At 47.5% G+C, this 20,762-nt stretch overlaps 1 protein-coding gene across 1 annotated transcript; it reads right to left on the bottom strand.

Annotated features, from left to right (window-relative positions):
- Positions 1-9,854: 9,854 nt before the first annotated feature.
- On the bottom strand, positions 9,855-11,818 carry LOC149919695 (E3 ubiquitin-protein ligase Topors-like). Its single transcript, XM_090134450.1, has 2 exons — positions 11,201-11,818; positions 9,855-11,097 (listed from the first exon to the last, which is right to left on the bottom strand). The coding sequence occupies exon 2, from the start codon at positions 11,011-11,013 to the stop codon at positions 10,060-10,062; it is 954 nt and encodes a 317-aa protein (XP_089990576.1). The 5' UTR covers positions 11,014-11,097; positions 11,201-11,818; the 3' UTR covers positions 9,855-10,059.
- Positions 11,819-20,762: the final 8,944 nt, after the last annotated feature.

Genomic DNA, 20,762 nt, shown 5'->3' with positions numbered 1-20,762 from the left:
CACGGCGCATTGCTGGGTCATCACAAGGAGCCGTCCTCACCTGCAGCACGTGCTCCAGCGCCAGCACAAGTTGCACGAATTTCTGGGCTTTTCCCAGTGCCACTGCCCACTCCATTCCCCACACCTCGTGTGCTTGGCGTCAGTGTTTCACATGAATCGCTGGGGCCTTGGCCACATCTTCCCATGGGCTCCATCGGGTCTCTCTGGCCATGGCACGCAGCCCCAGGCATGTACAGCAACAAGGATTATTCAATAAAAGTTCATGTTTCGCTCTGATAGTTGCACTTGATGATCTCAGGTCTTTTCCAACCTTGATGATTCCATGACTCCATTGTTCTTAGGCTGCAGGAGGAAGTCCTGCAGGCTCTCCCCATGCTCCAGCTCTGCTGGACAGCCCTCTGGGACCTCCCGGTTCCTCCCGAGGGATGTCAAAACCCAGGGCTGTCTCTGGGGGATTTTCTCCCCCTTGCAGAGCAATCAAACCGTAGGGCTGCGTCCAGCTGCAAGCCTTGGCCCTCTGTTCATAGAAGGAGTTGCATGGGTTGGCCCCTTGTTGGCTTGTCCTTATTCTCAAGAGTTACTTAACAGTATTTAGTTGCTAGATTGTTGGTGTTAGTGAAGGACAAAAACCCTCCGTTCATACAAGGGCTTGCAACAGTTGGTTCCTGGTTGGCATTTCCTTAGAAAGAGTTTTTTGACAGTATTTAGTCACCAGCATAGGAGCGACGGTGTCTAGAGGTATGGTGTTCTGTGAATTTTGAAATGTGTTGATATATTTATACTCCGATTATTTGGGAAAGATTCAGAGTTGTCTAAACATCTTGAATCTATAGCCCCACTAAATCTCAGTTTGTATCTGATTTGTTTATTCTTCAGACAGTTTTTGATTATGTTTTCATGTAAATATTGAAATGATCTGTTGAAAATATTCGTCCATGCAGTGTCATTCCTAGAATAGGTCTGCTGACTTATCAGGTAAATATGATGATGCCTTCCCCTGTTTTACATAATGGAGTTTGCTTTCCATCAGACAATACTTTTTCTTCTTGGATAAGAATTTACAACTGCTGATCTAACAAAGACAAAAGATCTGAACAGTTTTACTAACCACATTACATTGCAGTATAGCAGTCCTAAATTAGCAGTGAGCTGACTCTGTATTCCCTCTTGATATTATTGTTTAAAGGAGTAGTGCAACTTGACATTAGGAGCATAAGTAGAATAGACAACATTAACATAAGAATCATCAAATGGAGACAACTTTTCTTGTAGCAGTTCTTATTCAGAACACCTTTTACTTAATCGCCCACTGCCAATATCTGAGCATTAGTTATTTGGTTTGTTGTAAACGTCTTAAGCACTGGATAAGTTACGGCTCAGCATTAGAAATTGGTTAGCACAGAGAAGGTAAAATATGAAAGAGATTACATATTTTCACATTGGCAAAAGATTAGCAGCAGGTGTTGTGATCCATACAGCTGGGTGGTTTTTCTGCTATTTTTGTTACTGATCAGGAAAATTGCGTGTCAGGTGAGAAATTTTGCAGAAGACACGAAATGGTGGAAGGACACTGAGCATGAAGGATGAGTGTAAAAACCTTCAGAAGAGTCTAGGAATGCAGGGTGAAACAGAAAAAGGAGAGGAAGCAAAAGCTTCTGGTTTGGATAAATAGAAAATAATCAGATTTTGGAAAAAAAGAAAACAACAAACATCAATGTCAGCTACTCCGAAAAGTTAACTTTTCTGAGATAAAAAAGGGAATCATCACTGGTGCTGTGAAAATCTCCACTTAAAATGCAGAGGTATCATAAATACAAATTTGTGTGAGTACTGTGCAGCCCAGGATGGAAAACAGACCCTGCAAAATGTAACACTGCTTTATAAACCAGGCCAATTGGCGTGTCTGAAATACGGTATTCATTCTTGGCTATGTTTTTCTCAAAAGTATTTTTTAGAAATAGGAAGGTCCAGAACTGGGACACTGAAATGACTGAACAAAAGTGCTCACAGGAAGAAAAACTGTAAAGCTAGGAACTATTGCTTAGAGATGAATAAAAGGAAAAACAGTAGAGTGAGGGTAATTGCTTTGCTTCAGCTTATTTTTCCTTTTTGAAAAGATTAAAAGAAATTTAATTAAATTGAGTATTTAAAGCAGATCAAAGAGAACTCTCCTCCACGGCATATGGTTAATGACAAGGTCTTCTGGCTACAAGGGGTAACTGAGCCCCGGACTCATCCTGTGGGAAGGCTCCTCTCTAAATTCCCACTTCTGTCTTTGTTTCCCCTTCTTTGTAAACTTTTGGCCGCTCTCGGAGGCTGCCATGGAACTAAGCGAGTCACTGCTGTGGAATTACTACTGCAATATTATTGCATTCAGCATGAACTCCCTATTCCTTACATTGAGAAATACTTGCAATGTGTTTTTTTATACTGCAGGTTCATTTACAGCTAGAAATACTGGCGCTCTGCAGGGAATTGCAGCAGACTAACTGCAGGGGTGGCACCTGCCAACACATTATTCCTAAATCACTCCAGGTAGCTGATCCTGAACATAACCAGCTACAGGGCTCAAATTAGTATGGCGCAGTTTTTCACCCTTAAGTGGATTTGAAGCTTGAAGACTGTGATTAATTAAGCCTCTGAACAATTCTTATATCTTACCTGCTATCAGAATGATACCTAGAATAACTTTTCCAAGGTCATCATGTAGGTAGATTTGCCAGTGACAAATCTCCAAGTTTCTCTTGAGAACTACTCTGCTTCTTTAGCCACTAGCCCACATCCTTTCACAATAATCTTGTTTAATCCTCTCCGAACTTCCAATCATGGCACTGCAGTCATTGCAATCATCAAAAATCATTGTGCAGGCTCTCCATACCACCAACTCGTGACCAGGATTTTTTGACAAATGTGTCAACTCACCTATGTCTCACACTTCAGCTTCTAAGTGAATGGAAAATTCCAGTTGTCTAAATGTAGCATATAAGAAAGATCTGAGAGTGGTACCGACTTTGCATCCTAGAACCTTACAGATCAAAGAATCTTTGTGTTTGGAAGGGACCTCTAGAGATCGAGGCCAACAACCCCACTAAAGAAGGTTCCCTACCCAGGAAAGCATCCAGATTGGTCTTGAGTATCACCAGAGGAGGAGACTCCACCATCTCTTGGGCAGCCTGTTCCAGTGCTCTGTCACACTGACAGTAAAGAAATTCTTCCTTGTGTTTGTATGGAAATTCCTGTGCTCCAGTTTCTGCCCGTTGTACCTTGTTTTATTGCTGCTTGCCACCAAAGAGAGTCCACTTTAGATATTTATAAATAGTGATGAGATCCCCTTTCTGCCCTCTCGTTTCCAGACTGAAGAGTCTGAAGTCTCTCAGCATTACAAAAGCCTTATGGAAATCCCCCTGACTTAGGAAGAGAATACAGCATTTTCAGTCACTAGAAGTACTCCATAGTTCAGCAAGCTATTTCTGAGGTACCAAAACCTATAGAAGATAGTGGAAGATTCCTACTGACCCTGATGAACACCATATTTTGGTTCTTCACTTTGTGGGTACTTTAGAAGTAATAGCATCACTGAAATGAGTTCATACCCATTTCAATGGCTCAAGAATTATGTTTTTCATTTTAATGGTACTTATTAATGCAACCATCAAAAAATTTCAGTGTTCTCCTCAGCAATTTCTAGACTAACCAGAACTCGAGAACATAGTTAAAGCTATGAAATTTTCGAAATATAAAATATTGCTGACATGAGTTTGGGGTGCAAGGGCTTTAATTTGGACACACTTTTTCCTGCTGCAGAGTGGAAGTGTAGACTAATGAGGTTAATAACATTGTCCAAATGTCATCATTTCCAAGAGTTCAGATCCTTTTTGTTTGGAAATGGATAGATGACCTGCAATACTTGAATAGCTAGGTGACCATCTTGAGTAACTATTGATGTTTTCAAAAGTGAAAGCTCATCATTCACTACAAAATGGGCCTTGTTAAAATAATACCATCTGCATCAGACAGTAGTTATTTTTGGAAAAATTTTATTTATCTTTTTGCTTGATATTCTTTGCTAAAATTCCAGTTTTCTTCTGGATTCTGCCCCTCCAAAAGAAAGGAGCTAGGCAGAGTAAACATGGGATGGAGAGCTGGAAAAGACTGGGATTTTATACTATCAGGTTGTTAGCTTGACTTTTATTTTGATGGTCAATTTTTAATTGTGATAGTCAGTTTACAGCTGGGGAAGGGGAGGGTTAAATATCAAAACACGAGCTGGCCAATTCATAGTGCAGGGATGAAAATGGAAGTAACACCATGATTTTCTCTAATACCAATTAGTCTCCTCATAGGAGACTCAGGAAGAGGATCCCATTTGTTGGCATTTGTAGGACCCCTGGTATCAGGGCTGAGGCATCAGCGGTGTCACAGGAGATGTTGCTGTTGTCACTTTACCTGCTAAATACTGAATAAATAGTCATAAGAACTTATGAGTATTTAGATTACTAAGAGGAAGGAATCATAGAATCATAAAATCACAAAATGGCTTGGGTTGGAAAGGACCTCAAGGATCATGAATCTCCAACCCCCCTGTCACAGGCAGGGCTGCCAAACTCCACATTTAATATTAGACCAGGCTGTCCAGGGTCCCATCCAACCTGGCCTTGAATACCTCCAGGGATTGGGCATCCATCACCTCCCTGGGCAGCCTGTCCCAGAACCTCACCACTCTCTTGGTAAAAAACTTCCCTCCAATCTACACCTAAGCCTAGAAATCTAAATCAAGAAAACCTAAACTAAATTAGCAGCAATATCATTAAAAGCACTGATTGAATGCAACTTGCACTGCCAGTACTTGTGAGAGCTCTTGTTTGTTTTGCAGCCTAATTTTGTTGGAATGCTGCATGTAGGGTCTCTTCCCACAGCTGGCTCTACTCTCCAGAAGTACTTCATCATTCCATCCTACAGCTCCGTGCTAAAAACACATCACTTGCTGTAGTTTCCAGCACCAATTCCATCAAAAGGAAGAGCTTGCTTGCTTTATTTTTTAATGGTTTGCAAAATAGTTGTGCAGGATTTATTTTTTAACCATAAGAAATGAGGAGATCTAGCTCTGTGGTGACACTAGATAACATTAATTTTATCAGTACAGACCGGTATGTCCCATCATGTTCACTTCAATTGTTGTTAGCATTTTGCAGTAATTCCATGTTTGTACTGATGCACAGTGAGGTGCGTACAGTTTACAGACTTTGTACATGTACATGAATGTACACAGTGTTTAAGAGAAGACCTCGTGATATAAACAATCAGTGTAGAAGCAGCATCTATTTTGCCTGTAGAAGAAAGGGATGTTTAAGAGTTTGTGCAGTTCTCATGCAGTCATTGTTTTCTGCCCAGTAAGCCTTACAAGAAGTTACTGACAATCCTTCACTTGGAGTGGAAACTGCTCATGTGTTGGAATGAGTGGGCAGAGAGCTGGTCAGATGGAGTGTCCCAGAGGCAAGCAGGAGGTGATGATCAGATTAGCTGAGTCATAACAGCGAAGCACAACTATCTATCACAGCTGTCCTGCAGAGGAACTCTCCTAATGAGGCTGGTCCCCGGGAATGTGTCTGTCCTGTCTGGGGCTGTTTTCCTAGGTCCCAAGCTCCCTGTCAACTTGGGAATGCTGATATCCCAAAGGTCCTTCTGTTTTTTTTCTTTATGAGAAGGTTATGAAATCTCAATCCCAACTAAATGCCTAATTGTCATCCAGACATGGACAGCTGCAGTTCAATCTAGCTGTCAGCAAGAAAAACATGCCTTTCAGTGCCCTCCAGTTCTTTCTGCAGACTTTTACAGAAGCCTTTTTTTGTGGGCTTTAATAAAGTAACCCATGAGCTTTGAGCATCTTCTCTGGATTTTGAAATCATGCCCTTACATGAATGACAGAGATCAGAAACAGATCTCACCAGAGGAGATTTTAGAGGTGTGTGTTTTCTGCCCGCAGCAGAAATGCCTGTGCTTCTGGGGAGGGATGAGGACAATTTTTGTGTGCTTGCAGTCTGCATCCCCTTACCGATTTTTACATTCGAGTGAATGACCCATATAACGGCAGTAAAGCCAGAGAAGCTCAAAGCTTTCAACTGATGACCCCGAAAAGGTGAGGAAGAAGTCAACTGAAGTCATACAGGAGGAGGCAAAACAATTCCCATTTCCTGTCTCTGAAGTCAAGAGGCTTTTCTGGCCACTTACATTTGAATCGTTCCCCACCATTAACCCTTGCAGTGCTGTTCAGGTGACCTGCTCTGATCTTTTAAGGCATAATGTGGAGAAACAAGTGGGAATAGACAATTTGGGAGTTTTTCCTCCAGAATCTGCTTGTGTGGATTGAACCAAGGCACCATTTAAGCTCTCTCCTCATTACCAGACAGCCTATTCATTCCAGCTCTGCGGAAGCAATATTTCCTACAGTTAACATTACAGTGCAGCAGTTCTGAGCCAATGAGCTCAACTTCTCTGTGCTGTTTATTTGCAAAAACAAAAGTAAAGGTTTTTATATGGACATCAAGAAGGGCCTTTAAATCATGGGTGTAGTATATATGTGCAGCTGGGAAAAGACCTGGCAGCAGTGAAGTTTTCCCCCAAATCTCCATAGACATATAAGGCACTGTTTTGGAAGCAGCTGTAAGCCAACAAAAAACTGTTGCACTTTAATAGTGCAGAGGGAGCTGAGCAATTTCATGTAAGCCAGGGTGACAAAGTCTCTCACCACTAAAGCTGTGCCCTGCCCCTTCGCTCTGTGCTCTGCTTTACACTGCATTTGTAGCCTCACATTTCTCAGTTTTTCTTCCCTTTTGTTTTTCCACACTGTTACTGCTGCATAGAAGTCAATAAACACATTTTTCAAGGTTTTTTTTTGGTTTTTTGTTGTTGTTTAGTTTGTTTGTTTGTTTTTTGTGAACATGACATTGCCATTATTTATTTTTTTCATAGTAGCGGTTCATTTAGAGGGATATTTTGCAGCCACGTGCTTACTAAGAGAAGCAAGAACCATGAGGCTCCAATGGCCAGCAGGAAATAGCAGTAGTGGGAGATGATCCATTTGCCTCCCTCAAAACAGCCCTTGATGCCGTTTTACAGTGCTGTGCTCATTCCTTATTCAAATGATCGTGGATATCATATTAGCCTGTCATCAGTGATTGGTGAAGGGGAACAGGATGCAAGTGCACCTCTTTGTAAGGTCCAGTCATCTATCAGAGAGCTTTGTGAAGTTCCTGAGGTCCCCTGAACTGACTGAGTAGACATCACAGTGGGTTAGGCAGAGCCAACACAGCAGCAAATATCCCCCTCTTTCTCCTCTCACAGTTAGAGCATCATGGCAGGACCTCTAGTGCAATTTTTTTTTTCTGCAGACTTGACTAAAAACATGTTTACATGTTCTTTTTGTATCCCCCCTTCCACTTTTCTGATATGCATAGGGTATGCATATCAGTGCAGGGAGGGAAAAGGAATTGTTTAGGGTGGGACCAAGTGTAGCTAGGGGCAATGGGAGGAAACAGAGCAGAGAAATGTCTAGGCTGACTATCAAGAAAAACATCCTAATGCTGAAGTCTGAAAGGCTGTTTAATGATCTCCCAAAGGAACTAGTGGGAACCTTTATCAGTGAGTCATTTCCAACTGTGAAGGACAAAGCTCTGAGTGTAGGGAATAGTCATGTGTTGGCAGGGCATGAAGGGTCTTTCCCATTCCTCCATGCTGATTCCTTGCCCTCACTCTTCTAAAAGAAACAGAGCCTGAAATACACAATGCTAGCAGTGGTTTCTTAATGCACACACAGAAAGAAAAACAACATCCCTAAGTGATCCTTCTAGATTGGGAGCCAGGGAAATGCTTTTAAATTAGCATCAATAACATGGTGAGTTTTAGAGAAATTTTTTGTTCAGCCACATTACCGCAGTGTGTACCTATCCTGGCAGCAGCCTTCTTGCAAACTAATGAAACGTCAAGTCTGCACTACCAGTCAGATTGGAGGAGTGTATTTCCAGGAGAGAGCTGGAACTGGCAGATCATCAGCTGCTACAAATCAATTAAGATCCCTCAATTCCAGTTCAAAGAGCCACTGACTTACAGCTGCAGAGGATCTGTCCCATTTCATACCGAAACAGAAAATTGCTTTCATTTTATGGAAAGTTGAACTATTTAAAATTTAAATGATATTAAAATTTTAAATCATCACTTAATTTAAAATTCCCTCTGCGGTTGCTTATAGTCATGGTGTTCCATATTCCTTCTCCAAAGAGTTGAGCCCTTTTACTTCCCTCAGATCATGGAGGTTCACAAGACTTTGGTCTCCTCTGGCCAGGAGGCATGACTTGTTTTGCCCTTAGATTTTTTGCTGATCCAAGCATCTCAGCCCTGTTTGTCAATGACTGTAAAAGGAATCAAGAACATTAAATGTTAGGCCCTATGCTCACCACATTGCCCAAATCCCTAAAAAGCAGCAGTACACTGCAGTAATGGGAGGGGAGCAGAAACGGGACAGAAATGGATCCTCTTGCTTTTGGAGAAGCATTGCTGGTGGCATCAAGGCTTGGACCAGCTGCAGTGAAGACAAAGCCTGCTTCTCGTGGTATGTCCTGCCAACAGCCCTCATGAGCTCTGCTAAGGAGTTACTCAATCCTGTTTTTGGGGATGACCAAAAAGGGCCAGAATGTCTCCACAGGATGTTGGGGTAGGGAGGAACAAGGGTAAGAACCAGCATCCCCCTGGGGCAGGTGAGAAATATAAGGGAGGCAGAAATTCAAAATCTGTCACTTGCAGCCAAGGACGTGCTGCAAAGCAGAGGCATGCTGGGCCAGATGTGGCCTTTGCACAAGTGGAGACTGTGCAAAACCCACACTGAGCTGGCAACCAGGAGATGGCCTTAAGCATGGCCCTACTATCCCTGTGTCCAACAGAACCACAGTTCCATTTCTGTGTAGTGGTTACCTGACTGGATAAACCCAGGCTGTACTAGTGCTGGGGTTCTTCCTCCTAAATGGAGGAGAAGGGGGACTCTGCACTGATCCCTGGTGAACTCAGCCCTTGGAGATGGTTCTTAGCACTCAGCAGGAATGGAGCACAACCTATGCAAAGCTGGAACAGGGCATGGTGTCATGGAACTCAGGGGTTTGGCAGCTGGAGGGGCTGAGGAAACATCTCCAGCCCTGCATGACTTCTACAAACTGATCCACAAATCCTCACCCTTCCCAGGGTCTGGGAATGTCCCAACCGCAGCAAGTCCTGTGGCCCCACGGCAGCCACAAATGGCTGTACTACGCATGTCACAGGGGAAGTGTCACATTTTAATTTAAAAACACCCCCCACAATAATATAGAGGCCGTGTACAGCCTGTCATGCAGATGCTGGAGGGCACATCGCACATGGGTGGAGGATGGGCTCCTCTCCAAGGCTAGGGACAAGCCCTGCTTCCCATACCAAGCCAATCAGCCCTCCAAATACACCACATCCCACCAAGCCCAGCAAGCCCTGGGCAGGAGGGGCAGGGACAATTTGCACTGCCAGGGCTATGGACATGAAAAATGAGTAACACCTGGTCTCCCTTGTGCTGGGGAGCCCAATTCCGGGTCCAGAGCTCCAGCTGTGGCCGCCTCAGAGCTGAGCAGAGGGGCAGGATAACTGCCCTTCATCTACTGGCAGCACCCGGCCTCATGCAGCCCAGGACACCATTCACCAAGGCGGCCTGGGCTCCTTGGTGCTTCAGCCTGCTGTCCAGCAGGACTCGTAGTCATGCGCTCCAGGGTGTTCCCCCAGGTGCAGAAATTTGCCCTTCCCCTGTCATGGGGTTCCTATCTGGGATATAACAGTGCCAGCAGTGGCTTGGCAGCAGGAAAAAAGGGAGAAAGCATCGAGGATGAGGAAGCAACAACGGCTGTGCCATTAGCAATGCCAACACGCATTTTTGCATTTTTTCTTTCTAGTTTATTTGCATGGGGGAATTGGACACTGATGGCAAAGGTCCATTGGGGCCGGCGTGTGTCCCAGCTGCTGCCCGGCCCCAGTCTCATCAGCCCGGCCGCTGTTCTATTGCCGCCGGCTGGGTGGCCTCTTCTTTGGCGATGCCGAGGCCTGGCAGTCGCTGGCCTTCCTCTTCGGGGCTCGCCGGGACTGCTGAGGAAGGCTGTGGCCAGAGGGCCCTGCCACAGGCTGCCCCGGCTCCTCACGGGACTCTGCCTGCTCCATGGTGACCTCCGCAGGGTTGTTATGTGGGCAGCTGGGATGCCCGGCGAGGTCTCCTCCCGTCCTGCCCGGGATTTGGTCCCTGGTGGAGCTGGCAGGGCCGCTGGAGAGTGCTGGGCCAGGGACGGGAGCCTCCTGTCGTGGAGCAGCTGTGCGCTCCGACGCTGGGTTGGCCTCCTGTGCCCCAGCAGCAGGGGTGACGTTGAGGCCCAGCAGGCGCTGAGCCTCCCTGCCGTACTTCTGCACGGTGAAGGCGATGAACTGCCTCACAAAGTTGCCTGTTTGGCCGTGCAGGTGGAGATCCAGCCTCTCCATCAGGATCTCCTGCTCCAAGCCGACGAGGAGCAGGGCCGAGATGACGCTGTTGGCCAGCGTATCTGCCCGTGGCTCCTCGGTGCCCAGGATGCGGCGCAGCTTCCGTTGCAGCCAGGAGCGCAGGGGCCGCAGCAGGGCTGGGTTCTCCCGGAAGATGGAAGCCCAGGAGTCACGGGAGAGGCCGCCCGCAGGACGCCTGGGCACTGCAGGCCATGGCCGGGCGGCCCGGGGGCCTGCGGGGCGCCGTGTGGCAACGGATGCCACCGCAGCCGGTCTGAGGACCAGCTCCTCGTACTTGTTGTCCGCTCGCGTGGTGTGGATGATGGACTGCACACCCTGCTTGCAAAGCGGACACTGGGGCCTGGCGCTCGTCCACCGCCGGATGCAGGGAGAGCAAAACTGGTGGCAGCACGGCACGGCGTACGCCGCGCTGTCCCAGTTGTCCAGGCACACGGGGCAGCGGGTGTCTAATGCTGCCTCCATGCTTCCACCGGTCGCGGTGGGCTCGGGGGAGCGGGAGATGGCAACGCGCTCCCCAGCACTGGCGCTGCAGTAGCAGGTGTCACGCTGCAAGAGGACAAGAGGACAAGAGACGTTAGTCACACACCGGCCTGGGAGGGCTCCCTCAAGGTGCCCCCTGCCCTGTGCCGCCGGTCCCCGTGCCGCCTACCTATGCTGCTGCACGCGCCTCTCTGGGATGTCCCGTCTGCCTGCTCCCAGCAGGGTCGGGTTAAGGAACAAGTGGCTCTGAGACGGCCGCTGAGAGCTGCGCTAGCAGCACCCAGAGCTCGTTTCAGCACCAAAGCTCGCCCTGTCCACACTCCAGTCCTCGCACACACGCTCGGTCGGAGGCCAGGCACGAACTGCTGGGCTGAGCCGCTGCACCCACGTTAAAGGATCCGTGGGCTATGGAGTCACAATCCGTTGCCTGGAGACGTCTCAAAGCATGGCTTGGCCAAGCTGCTGGGCCTCACCTTCATTCAACCTTCACTTGGGGACATCGCTGCCCATCCCACAGTGATGCCATGGCGCATTGCTGGGTCATCACAAGGAGCCGTCCTCACCTGCAGCATGTGCTCCAGCGCCAGCACAAGTTGCACAAGTTTCTGGGCTTTTCCCAGTGCCACTGCCCACTCCATTCCCCACACCTCGTGTGCTTGGCGTCAGTGTTTCACATGAATCGCTGGGGCCTTGGCCACATCTTCCCATGGGCTCCATCGGGTCTCTCTGGCCATGGCACGCAGCCCCAGGCATGTACAGCAAGAAGGATTATTCAATAAAAGTTCATGTTTCGCTCTGATAGTTGCACTTGATGATCTCAGGTCTTTTCCAACCTTGATGATTCCATGACTCCATTGTTCTTAGGCTGCAGGAGGAAGTCCTGCAAGCTCTCGCCACACTCCAGCTCTGCTGGCCAGCCCTCTGGGACCTCCCGGTTCCTCCCAAGGGATGTCAAAACCCAGGGCTGTCTCTGGGGGATTTTCTCCCCCTTGCAGAGCAATCAAACCGTAGGGCTGCGTCCAGCTGCAAGCCTTGGCCCTCTGTTCATAGAAGGGCTTGCAAGGGTTGGCCCCCGGTTGGCTTGTCCTCATTCTCAAGAGTTACTTGACAGTATTTAGTTGCTAGATTGTTGGTGTTAGTGAAGGACAAAAGCTTGGTGCCCCTCTGGCAGTGGATGGGAGGACGGAGGCTGCCCAGTTGAGCTCTGCTGACATGACAGAGACCTGCAGGGAAGGGCAGCAGAGGAGCAATGGTGTCCGGAGGCAGGGAGAGGGAAAGGAGGCTGGGGGAAAGCAGCCAAGAGAAAGGAAGATTGAGGGGAGCATGAAGGGCATGGGGAGGAGGACAAAGGGAGCAGGAAGGAAGGAGGCAGGGGGTAACAGAGCTGCTGAAAAAATCAGGGAACAGAAGGGAGCCCATGGGTAGGAGGGTTGTGATGTGTCTGTGGGCAGCACTGCCCTGGGGAAGCCTCTGGCGCTGTGCTGGCACCCCCGCCCGCACTGACAGGGAGTGCTGCACTTCATCAAGCAGCTCCAGGTTGGGCAGCATCTACTCAGCTCATCGCAAGCTTTCCCATGCAGATGTGAGGTTGCTCCCTTCCAGCTTTCAACTGGGTTTATAATTTGGCATGGAAACTACAGGGAGGAAAAAGCAGCCAAAACCTTGTAGTGACAAAGCGTTACATCACGTGCCTTAGCACTTCAGTACAAGGCCCGGCTGAGAGCCACTTTCCACTGTAATTTTCCTGCATATCTGCCAAGCAGTGCATGGAAAGAGCCATCTGCGATGTCTTATGGGGCATTTCCTGGACACAGCTTCCAAAGGGTAACTAAAAACCAAGTTCTGTAAAATGTAAGCCATCTAACAAATGATTGGAGTTTTAGAAAAATCTAAGTTAAAGCCAGGAGAAGAAGCGATGACTCCTGCTATTTGGTCTGCTCGATCTGTGTCTACTTGGAGTTCATCAGCCCCGGTGGCAAAATTAACATCTCATAATTGCTTTATAATACAATTCATGTTTTAAGCATTTTATCTAAAAAATTAACAGTCAGTATGTGAATCACTGTTCATTAAACATCTTTGGATCAGGCAGCATCCTGGATCCCCATTCCTGTGCTTCCATTTTGATCTCCGGATGACTGACTGCTGTTGGAACCAGCAATCAAGGGAAGCAGCACATTGCCCACCCCTGGGAAGTACTAGCCCCAGGCTGAGCACCTTGATGGAGCGCTGGGTTTGTCCTGCTACATGTTGTAGAGCTCAGGAGGAAAGCATCCAGATAAAAGTTCATACACGAGGGAGCAGGCTAAATGATCTTACAGTCCCTTTTTGCCTTAAAATCTTGAAACAATGAATTGAAATCTAGGAAAATGAGTCCCGAGATGTAGGAATGAGTTGTTTTAATTGCAAATAGGTCAATTAAACCTAGAATGACAAGCTCCTGGGTCTTCTTTAAAGTAGAAATTGGATTGAAATAATTAAACTTCTCCTGTAATTTCAAGCTAATACAGAATTTCTCACTGCCTGTACTACACTCCTGTGGAATATTCCCATGTTCCCCCACAATGCTGATCCATTGTTTTTTCCATCTGTTTTAACAAAGATAGCCTCTAGCTGGGCCACAGCACAGTGAGTGCAGGGCCAGACTCCCCAAGTGAGAGTCCCTCTCATGCTCTAGGTAGGCATTGCAGGGAGACTCCTCAAAGTCAGAGCTATCTCAAGACAGTGACTCATGGAGCAGACCAGGATTCTTCCTCTGTGCCCTGTTCCTGCTGCCTGCAAGAGAGATTGCAGAGGTCCTGAGAACTTGCCACTGCCACACTGATTAGGGTGGGTGGGAAGCAATTTGATAAATGCAACTTTAACATTTCCCACTCCAGCTTCTTAGCCCTCTCCTCTCCTCTCCTCTCCTCTCCTCTCCTCTCCTCTCCTCTCCTCTCCTCTCCTCTCCTCTCCTCTCCTCTCCTCTCCTCTCCTCTCCTCTCCTCTCCTCTCCTCTCCTCTCCTCTCCTCTCCTCTCCTCTCCTCTCCTCTCCTCTCCTCTCCTCTCCTCTCCTCTCCTGTCTGGCAGCTCAGAGCTGCAGTGTCACTGTGGGATGCAGCACGTCTGCAATGTTAATAGTGCCATCTTTTGGATAAGGTGGAAAACTGTGCTAGCTCCCCAATGCCATCAAAAAACTCTCAGGGCAATCCTCACAGGGAAAAAGGCAGGTTTTTCTTGCTCTCTTGAAATCTTTCTCATTTCCCCTTGAAGTTCTAATCAGGAAAAGTTATTCTTTCCTTCAACCCCTGAATTGCTCTGCAGCATTTCTGTGTGGCATCCAGCAGTGCTGTCTCATTCAACTGCTTTTCAGTGGTATATCACAGAGAAAAATACTTTTAATTATATTTTTCAAAGGACCTTGGGTGCCTGACAAAAACCATTATGGCTTCTGTAACTCCTGAAGGCTGAAAGCCTGACTTGCAGGACAACAGCAGCAATTCCAGGACTGGTGTGCTCTGCTCTGCTCTGCTCTCTAGGATTGAACAAAAGGAAAAGGCTAAACACCTCAAATGCCCTGTATGCAATATGATACTGCCGCACGTAATACACAAGTGATGCTATCTTAGAAATAAACCCTGCATCTCCACTGGAGCTGGGCCTTTAAAGTTCAGTAAAATGTCCCAGTTTTTGGAGGGGCCAGCCCTAGCTGAGAACACACTCATCCTCAGTAGTCATGCTGATGCTTTTTGTGTCTGAGCCAAGGTTTTGTAAATCTAAGTCAGCCCCGTCTCTTGTGCCTCATAATGTGAAACAAGAAATAGCCCAGGCTTATAAAAATTGTGAGGTTTGGCCTCAGCTCTTATTGATTATGCAGCTCATAAATGAAGACCAAACTTCTGGTTCCTGTCCAGACAGCAGTTGTCATGGAGCTCAGTGGCAGACATGGGCTGCTCTCTGTTAGCTCAGGCTTGCACTTCACAGTTTAAGTTGAACTTCCTTTTGTTTGTATACATTTCTCCTAAATAAAGATTTTTTTTTTCAGTGTTGTGCTCTTCCCAGAATCAAAATACTGAATTCTAAAGGCAAAAACGTTGTTGATTTTATTGTAATCAGGATGTCCCCCCTGGGAAACTGTAGTCCTCAGGACAGCTGCTGGAAAGCAGTGCTACGGGTAGTGCATGTGAGCAGGCAGATGTTCTGCCACCCCTTCAGTCACCTCAGAAATGAGGGCTAAACAGACATCTGAGCTACTGCTATTGGCTCAGCTGGGAAAAACATAAATCTCTGACTAGCGCTGGTCACCTCTGAGTGCCAGCCTCTGTCATCTGATCTGCAGCAGGAATTCTTTCAGTCCACAACTCATCTCATAAAGAAAGCTGGCAGAAGTTAGCCCAGAGTGTCTCTCTGTCACCCTGGGTGACATGGGCCTGGCAGAGGTCTATGATAGCTTCTCCTGTGCTTGCATGTCTGCAAATTACAGCCACTGATTGTCTGAAATGACTGTGCTCTGCTGAGAGGTTCCCTCCTCCTCTCTTTGCACCTGGAATCCATTTATGCCACTAAAATACCATTTGTAGATTTAAACAGTGCATATAAAGGCTGCACTGAAATGCTGCTCCAATTATGCCAAATTAAGCACATGCATTTGAAGAGGTGAACTGGGCCCATAATGAGCTTTAATTCGCAGGTTATTGATGTGAGGATTTCAGCTGCATAGGCAAGCATGCCCCCTACAAGCCAGTTTGGCCCTGGGGCCTCAGTCAGCATGCTTCTGGCAGAACAAGGCTTCATTTCGAGGGCTGGTTCAGTCGCTGTTCCTCCTTCCCTACGGCACAGAGCAGCAGCTCTCCAGAGAAGAGGGGGAAAATTCCTCCACTTGGCACGGGGACACTGATGGAAAGCTCTTGAGCGTAGATGACTTTCCATCCAGCTGGAGAGCCCTTGCACAGGCTGATGGCTACCACCCAGGTTGAATTCATTTCCTCAGCACTGAACAGCAGGAAAGGGATAAAGCAACCACCAAATGGGAGGTTGCAACCAGTCAGTGAAGGGCACTGGTGCTGTGAAAAGGAGGAGTCCCTGCTGCCTGTTTGGCCAGCTGGGAAGGATGACTATCCTAGGACACTGCGGATTTTTTTCCCTGCCTGGGCAGCTGCAGCCTCAGGGAACACCTTGTGAGTGATGGAGGAGCTCTTTCATAGACTTTGGGAGAAGCCCTCAACATGGCAGGGATATGCCTGTATAATTATATGTGCACTATTACTCTCTCTGAACTGTTTTGTTTGCTGGCTGAAGAACTTCTTGATCCTTTACATGTGCATCTCTTCACTTGAGCTCCACACAGGTCCTTGAAGAGGCAGGTTGTAATCTGGGTGCCCTCAGGAATTATGGTCTAAAGCCACATCGTGTGAGCAGGAGGGAAGGAAAAGTATCCTGGGGTTCATGAGGGCTGTTTTGCTTGGAAGTACCATGTCCTGCAGGCAAACACTGTTTGTGCACTACAAATGTGGCAGGGGAAGCTGGGAAGAGTAAGAGTTATTCTGGAGCCCTGCTCTGAGGAAGGGAAGCCTTAGAGAAATCCAGTCCAGCACAAAAGGACTTTACGAGGCCTCCACAACAGATGGCTTGAATTATTCAGGCTTAAACTAATGCAAGCTTTCCATGTCAGACAGTGTGCATTTCACTTAATGAGGACTAAAATGTTTTGGGCAGTGTCTCTTTAACGTGCTGCTGAAGTTTACATAGAGAGATATGTATTTTGGGCTGCTAAAATAATTCTGTGTAAGAGGGAAACTATGAGCAACCGAGGGAGGAAATAACACTTCTGAAAACTAAAATCTGTTTCAGAGACTGATGTATGCTTTAAAGAAGAAAACACGTTATCACTGAGAATTCCTGGCTTTCCACTGTGTGCCAATCTGAATCCAGTTTTGCAATTTCCACTCAGCCCTATCAGTTCTTGCTCTCGGTGGAATTTCTGGCTGAGTGAAAACAGGAGCAGTGGGCCCTCTGACAGTAGGGCTGTTCCTCCCCCAGGGAGCGCTGGGTATGGTGGTGGTTTTCCTAGGAACGTGATGCCACAAATGTATGCATCTATTTAGCTGCTCGGCTCACCCTGGCAATATTTATTTCTGGCCCTGGTTTCTTCCAGACAAGCTTAAAAGCAGCCTCCTTGAAACAAAGTTGAGTATGTGCTTGCGTATTTTGCAGGACGTTTTCATAGCCTGAAGTCCAAATAACAGGGTTTTGTGTTGTTTGGTTTTTTTTTGCTTTGTGAGACACCAAGCTGTTCAAGGCACACGCTCTCAAGCTAAACACTATCTGTTCAGCTGATGGAGTTAACAACAAAAATGAAGAAGCTGAACACTATCTGTTCAGCTGATGGAGTTAACAACAAAAATGAAGAAGGAAACAGAGCTGGTAAAAAGCTTGTGATTATTATCTGAGGGCTGGGTGGAGTACCTATTGGAGAGGCAGCAGCGCAAGCAAGCACATCCAGATTAGAGAAGCTGATGTTACAGAACTTCTTTCCCTGCTAAATGTTTTACTTCTCTCTGAACTTCCCAGCTCATTGGGAGTGACAGCTCTATGACCTGCATGCACCAGGGAGACCAGCTTCTCATCAGGGTCACGCTGAGGAGACAGAAAAGAACTGCCTTTCTTTTTAAGGAATACACTTCGAGTTATTCATGTGCTCCTGAAGTCTGTTTGGTTCCTTACTACATAAGCTATGAGGCTTTCTAATTACAAGTATTTAAGACACACACAAATTACCTTGCCAACCAAGATGAATGCTGCTTTAAAGGCTACAGGTATTGCTCTTGCAACTGCAGCCAAGAAACTTTGATACGCATGAGGTGAGACACACAACAACTGTCAGCATCTTACAAACTATCTAAAGTTCACTAAAAAGAGATGAGGCTCCCACAGTGTCCTGGAAACTCCTAGGCACCTCATGCCTGCTCCTCAGGTGTATGGCTGGGCTCACCTTTCCCTGGACACCTTAAGAACCTTTTGAAGGTCCGGGAGGACTATGACCTGGCTCTAGGAGTGATCTGCCCAAAGCACTGCTGTTCACATGTTACAGGAGAACAGCAGCCGGTTTTCCCTGGCTCCCCACCCCTTTTTGCTTTCTTGCCAGCCTCGGGAAGGCGTTTTGTGAAATCCTCACCAATATTCAGTGGTTGCACTGGGGAAAAAAATGACAACATAGAACATAAGCACTGACATGCAGAGGCTCCATGAGTGTTGGTGACATTGATAGAGGCAGACTTCTGAGAATGCATGGCAGACTTCAGATGCCAGGTTACTTCTGAAGCCCTAAATAGCTGCTTAGTCTGCTGCTTTTGTTTTCACGGCTGCAAATCTAGCTCCTTACAAACACGCCCTGTGTGATCTTTCACTGTGTTCAGAGCCGTGAGTTTGTGTCTCAGACACTCTGCCCAAAAACCTTAAAATGGCCCGAAGCAAAGCTGGCAAAATGCACAGTTGTGATGGGATGCAATGAAATCGCGCTCCTGCTGCAGTCAGATGCAGGGTGCTGCGCTCGGTCTGCAGCCGGATGCTCTCTGGCAACGAGCAGCTGGGGGCAGCAAGCACCGCTCAGATGGAGCCGGAGCCACACGCCCCACCTCCAAAGGTGGCTGGCTGTGTGAGGAAGGTCCTCAGCCCTCAGAAACTCACATCTGGGCCTGTGTAAAGCTCTGGCCTTCAAAGCAGGACTTCCAGGGGACAAAAGCGGAGCCTAAACATGTGAGATACAGGGACTGGATATGCTTAGCCTACACACTGTGCCGAGCAATGATGTCTCCTTCATCTGGGTGTTTTTAACTGTGTTACTCGCCCTCAGAGGTGGCCTCATATGCCAGCATAATGTGAGGAGGACTTCAGAAGGATGTACTGAAGCACCTGTACAAATGTCTGCCAGTGCAGGGGTTGATTGAGGTTGCCTGTTTTCTCTGCAGAAAGCCTCCAAACTGAGTGACAGCCTTGAGATCACTTCAGTGTCCAAAACGATGGCACCAGACCCTTTGTACCCATACTCTCTGCAGCAGAATACTCCAACCAGTTGTTAATAGTGCTTAATACCTGCACCAGCAAATGCATCGCCAGGGCCCTTTTCTCTGGGCCTGAGGACTGAACCTGCACAGCCTGCCTCACATCCTTTGGACCAAAGTTCTTCCTTCACAGGGTGGGGCTAATACATCCCCTTCTGCTGTTAAGACCAGGCCTGGGCTAGGCTGCCATGAGGGAGAACCCAGGGTGCCACAGGCCAAAGCTTCCCTTTGCTGAAGGTCCTGTGGCCTCTTGTCCCCTCGCCACCTCTCCCTGCTCTCTCAACCAGACGGGACGTGGGCTTTGGGCACAACAAGGCTCTGCTCTAGAAGCCCTGGAAACACAACGGGTTTACAGCTTTATGCCGTCTATGGATAAGCTTGCTCCACAATGGGGCTTTTACTACATGGATCTGGCTGCAGCCTGGTGTCACTCTGCACAGGCAGCTGGAGCTGCATGAAGCAGCTTCACTTGGATGGCAAAAATGCGTGAGTCAGACCCAAGCTTGGTGTAACCTGCTTGTTTATAAAGACCTGTATACAGAGACAGTTCTTTTCCCCTCCTTGGCTACCACAGATACTTAGAGCACAGAGAAGCCTCTGCTCTGAACTCACAGAGAGTTCCTCTAGTGAGTTCTTCCTTGGAGGAACCTCATTTCTCCATTTCTCTGCAGGATGTTCTCAGACCATCTGTAGTCCCTGGAGCTAGCAGCAAGCCACACAAGCCTGATATTTGCACTTTTGCACTTTCAACCTGCAGCAAGCATCCAGGGCAGAGCACTAGTTGTGGCAGTCAGGTTGCAGGCAAGGCCTGCAAATGCACGTAGCTTCTCGAGACTTGACCAAAGAGAACCAAAATGCTGAAGTGTGTAGTTGTGACACCCTCTCCACCCAAAATAACCCAAGATCCTTTCAGTTTCCAGCTAACTTAAGAGGCAGCGCCAGCCATCCAAGTCTGCTTCCTGCCATGAGCCAGGTATTGAAATGACATAGCAGGGCAGGGCTTCAGACATGCCAAGGCCATGTTCATTTGCCTACATGTAGTCATGTTGTGCTATTTTAAGTACATTAGCTTCCCCTGCACAGCCTCCAACCAGCTGCTTTACCCATCCCAGAACATCCAAAACACCCATACGAGGCTGGTATGTCTGACACACAGTCCAGCAGGGATGAGCAAAGCAGGATGCATACACATGCCTGAAAACAAGCAGCTCCAGCTGGGCAGCCCCTCTGTCCATCAGGCTCAGACCACACAGTGACTACGAGCACATGCAGCTTGCAACAACAGCAACTGCTCAGCAATTGCATGGCATTACATGCAGCAAGGTGCTGAGACCGCTGCCCCAGGAGCAAGGAAAAGCAGAGCAGGGAGGGATAGAGGCACAGCAGCGCTCCCTGCAAACAGTAAACTGTTCTGGGAATAGCAAGGGAACTTAAATAAGGGTTTTTAAATAAAGGTAGGTTTAATTAGAACTGCTCAGAAATTAACTGCAGAGTGTATTTATGTGTGCACTCCAAAATCCTCATGCAGATCTGGGTCAGCACAGTTCCAGTAGGATCAGTGGGAAGCGCAGCATGCAGGAGGCACTGCATGCCCTGCATGCCAGCCCTCAAGGCTGCACTGCCTGCGTTCACAGGCCTCAATTACAAAGCAAATCACGGACCCTCTCCCCCTTCAGCTTTCATAGCCCATC

The sequence above is a fragment of the Phasianus colchicus genome, chromosome 1, assembly GCF_987193195.1.
Source record: "Phasianus colchicus chromosome 1, bPhaCol1.hap1.1, whole genome shotgun sequence".
NCBI classification, from domain to species: domain Eukaryota; kingdom Metazoa; phylum Chordata; class Aves; order Galliformes; family Phasianidae; genus Phasianus; species Phasianus colchicus.
Note: the sequence above shows the minus strand (reverse complement) of the source record. Positions and strands in the feature narration are given on the sequence as shown.

What these genes read in the sequence shown, in the direction of transcription:
- LOC149919695 (XM_090134450.1), bottom strand. Translation starts at nt 11,013, where the DNA reads ATGGAGGCAGCATTAGACACCCGCTGCCCCGTGTGCCTGGACAACTGG.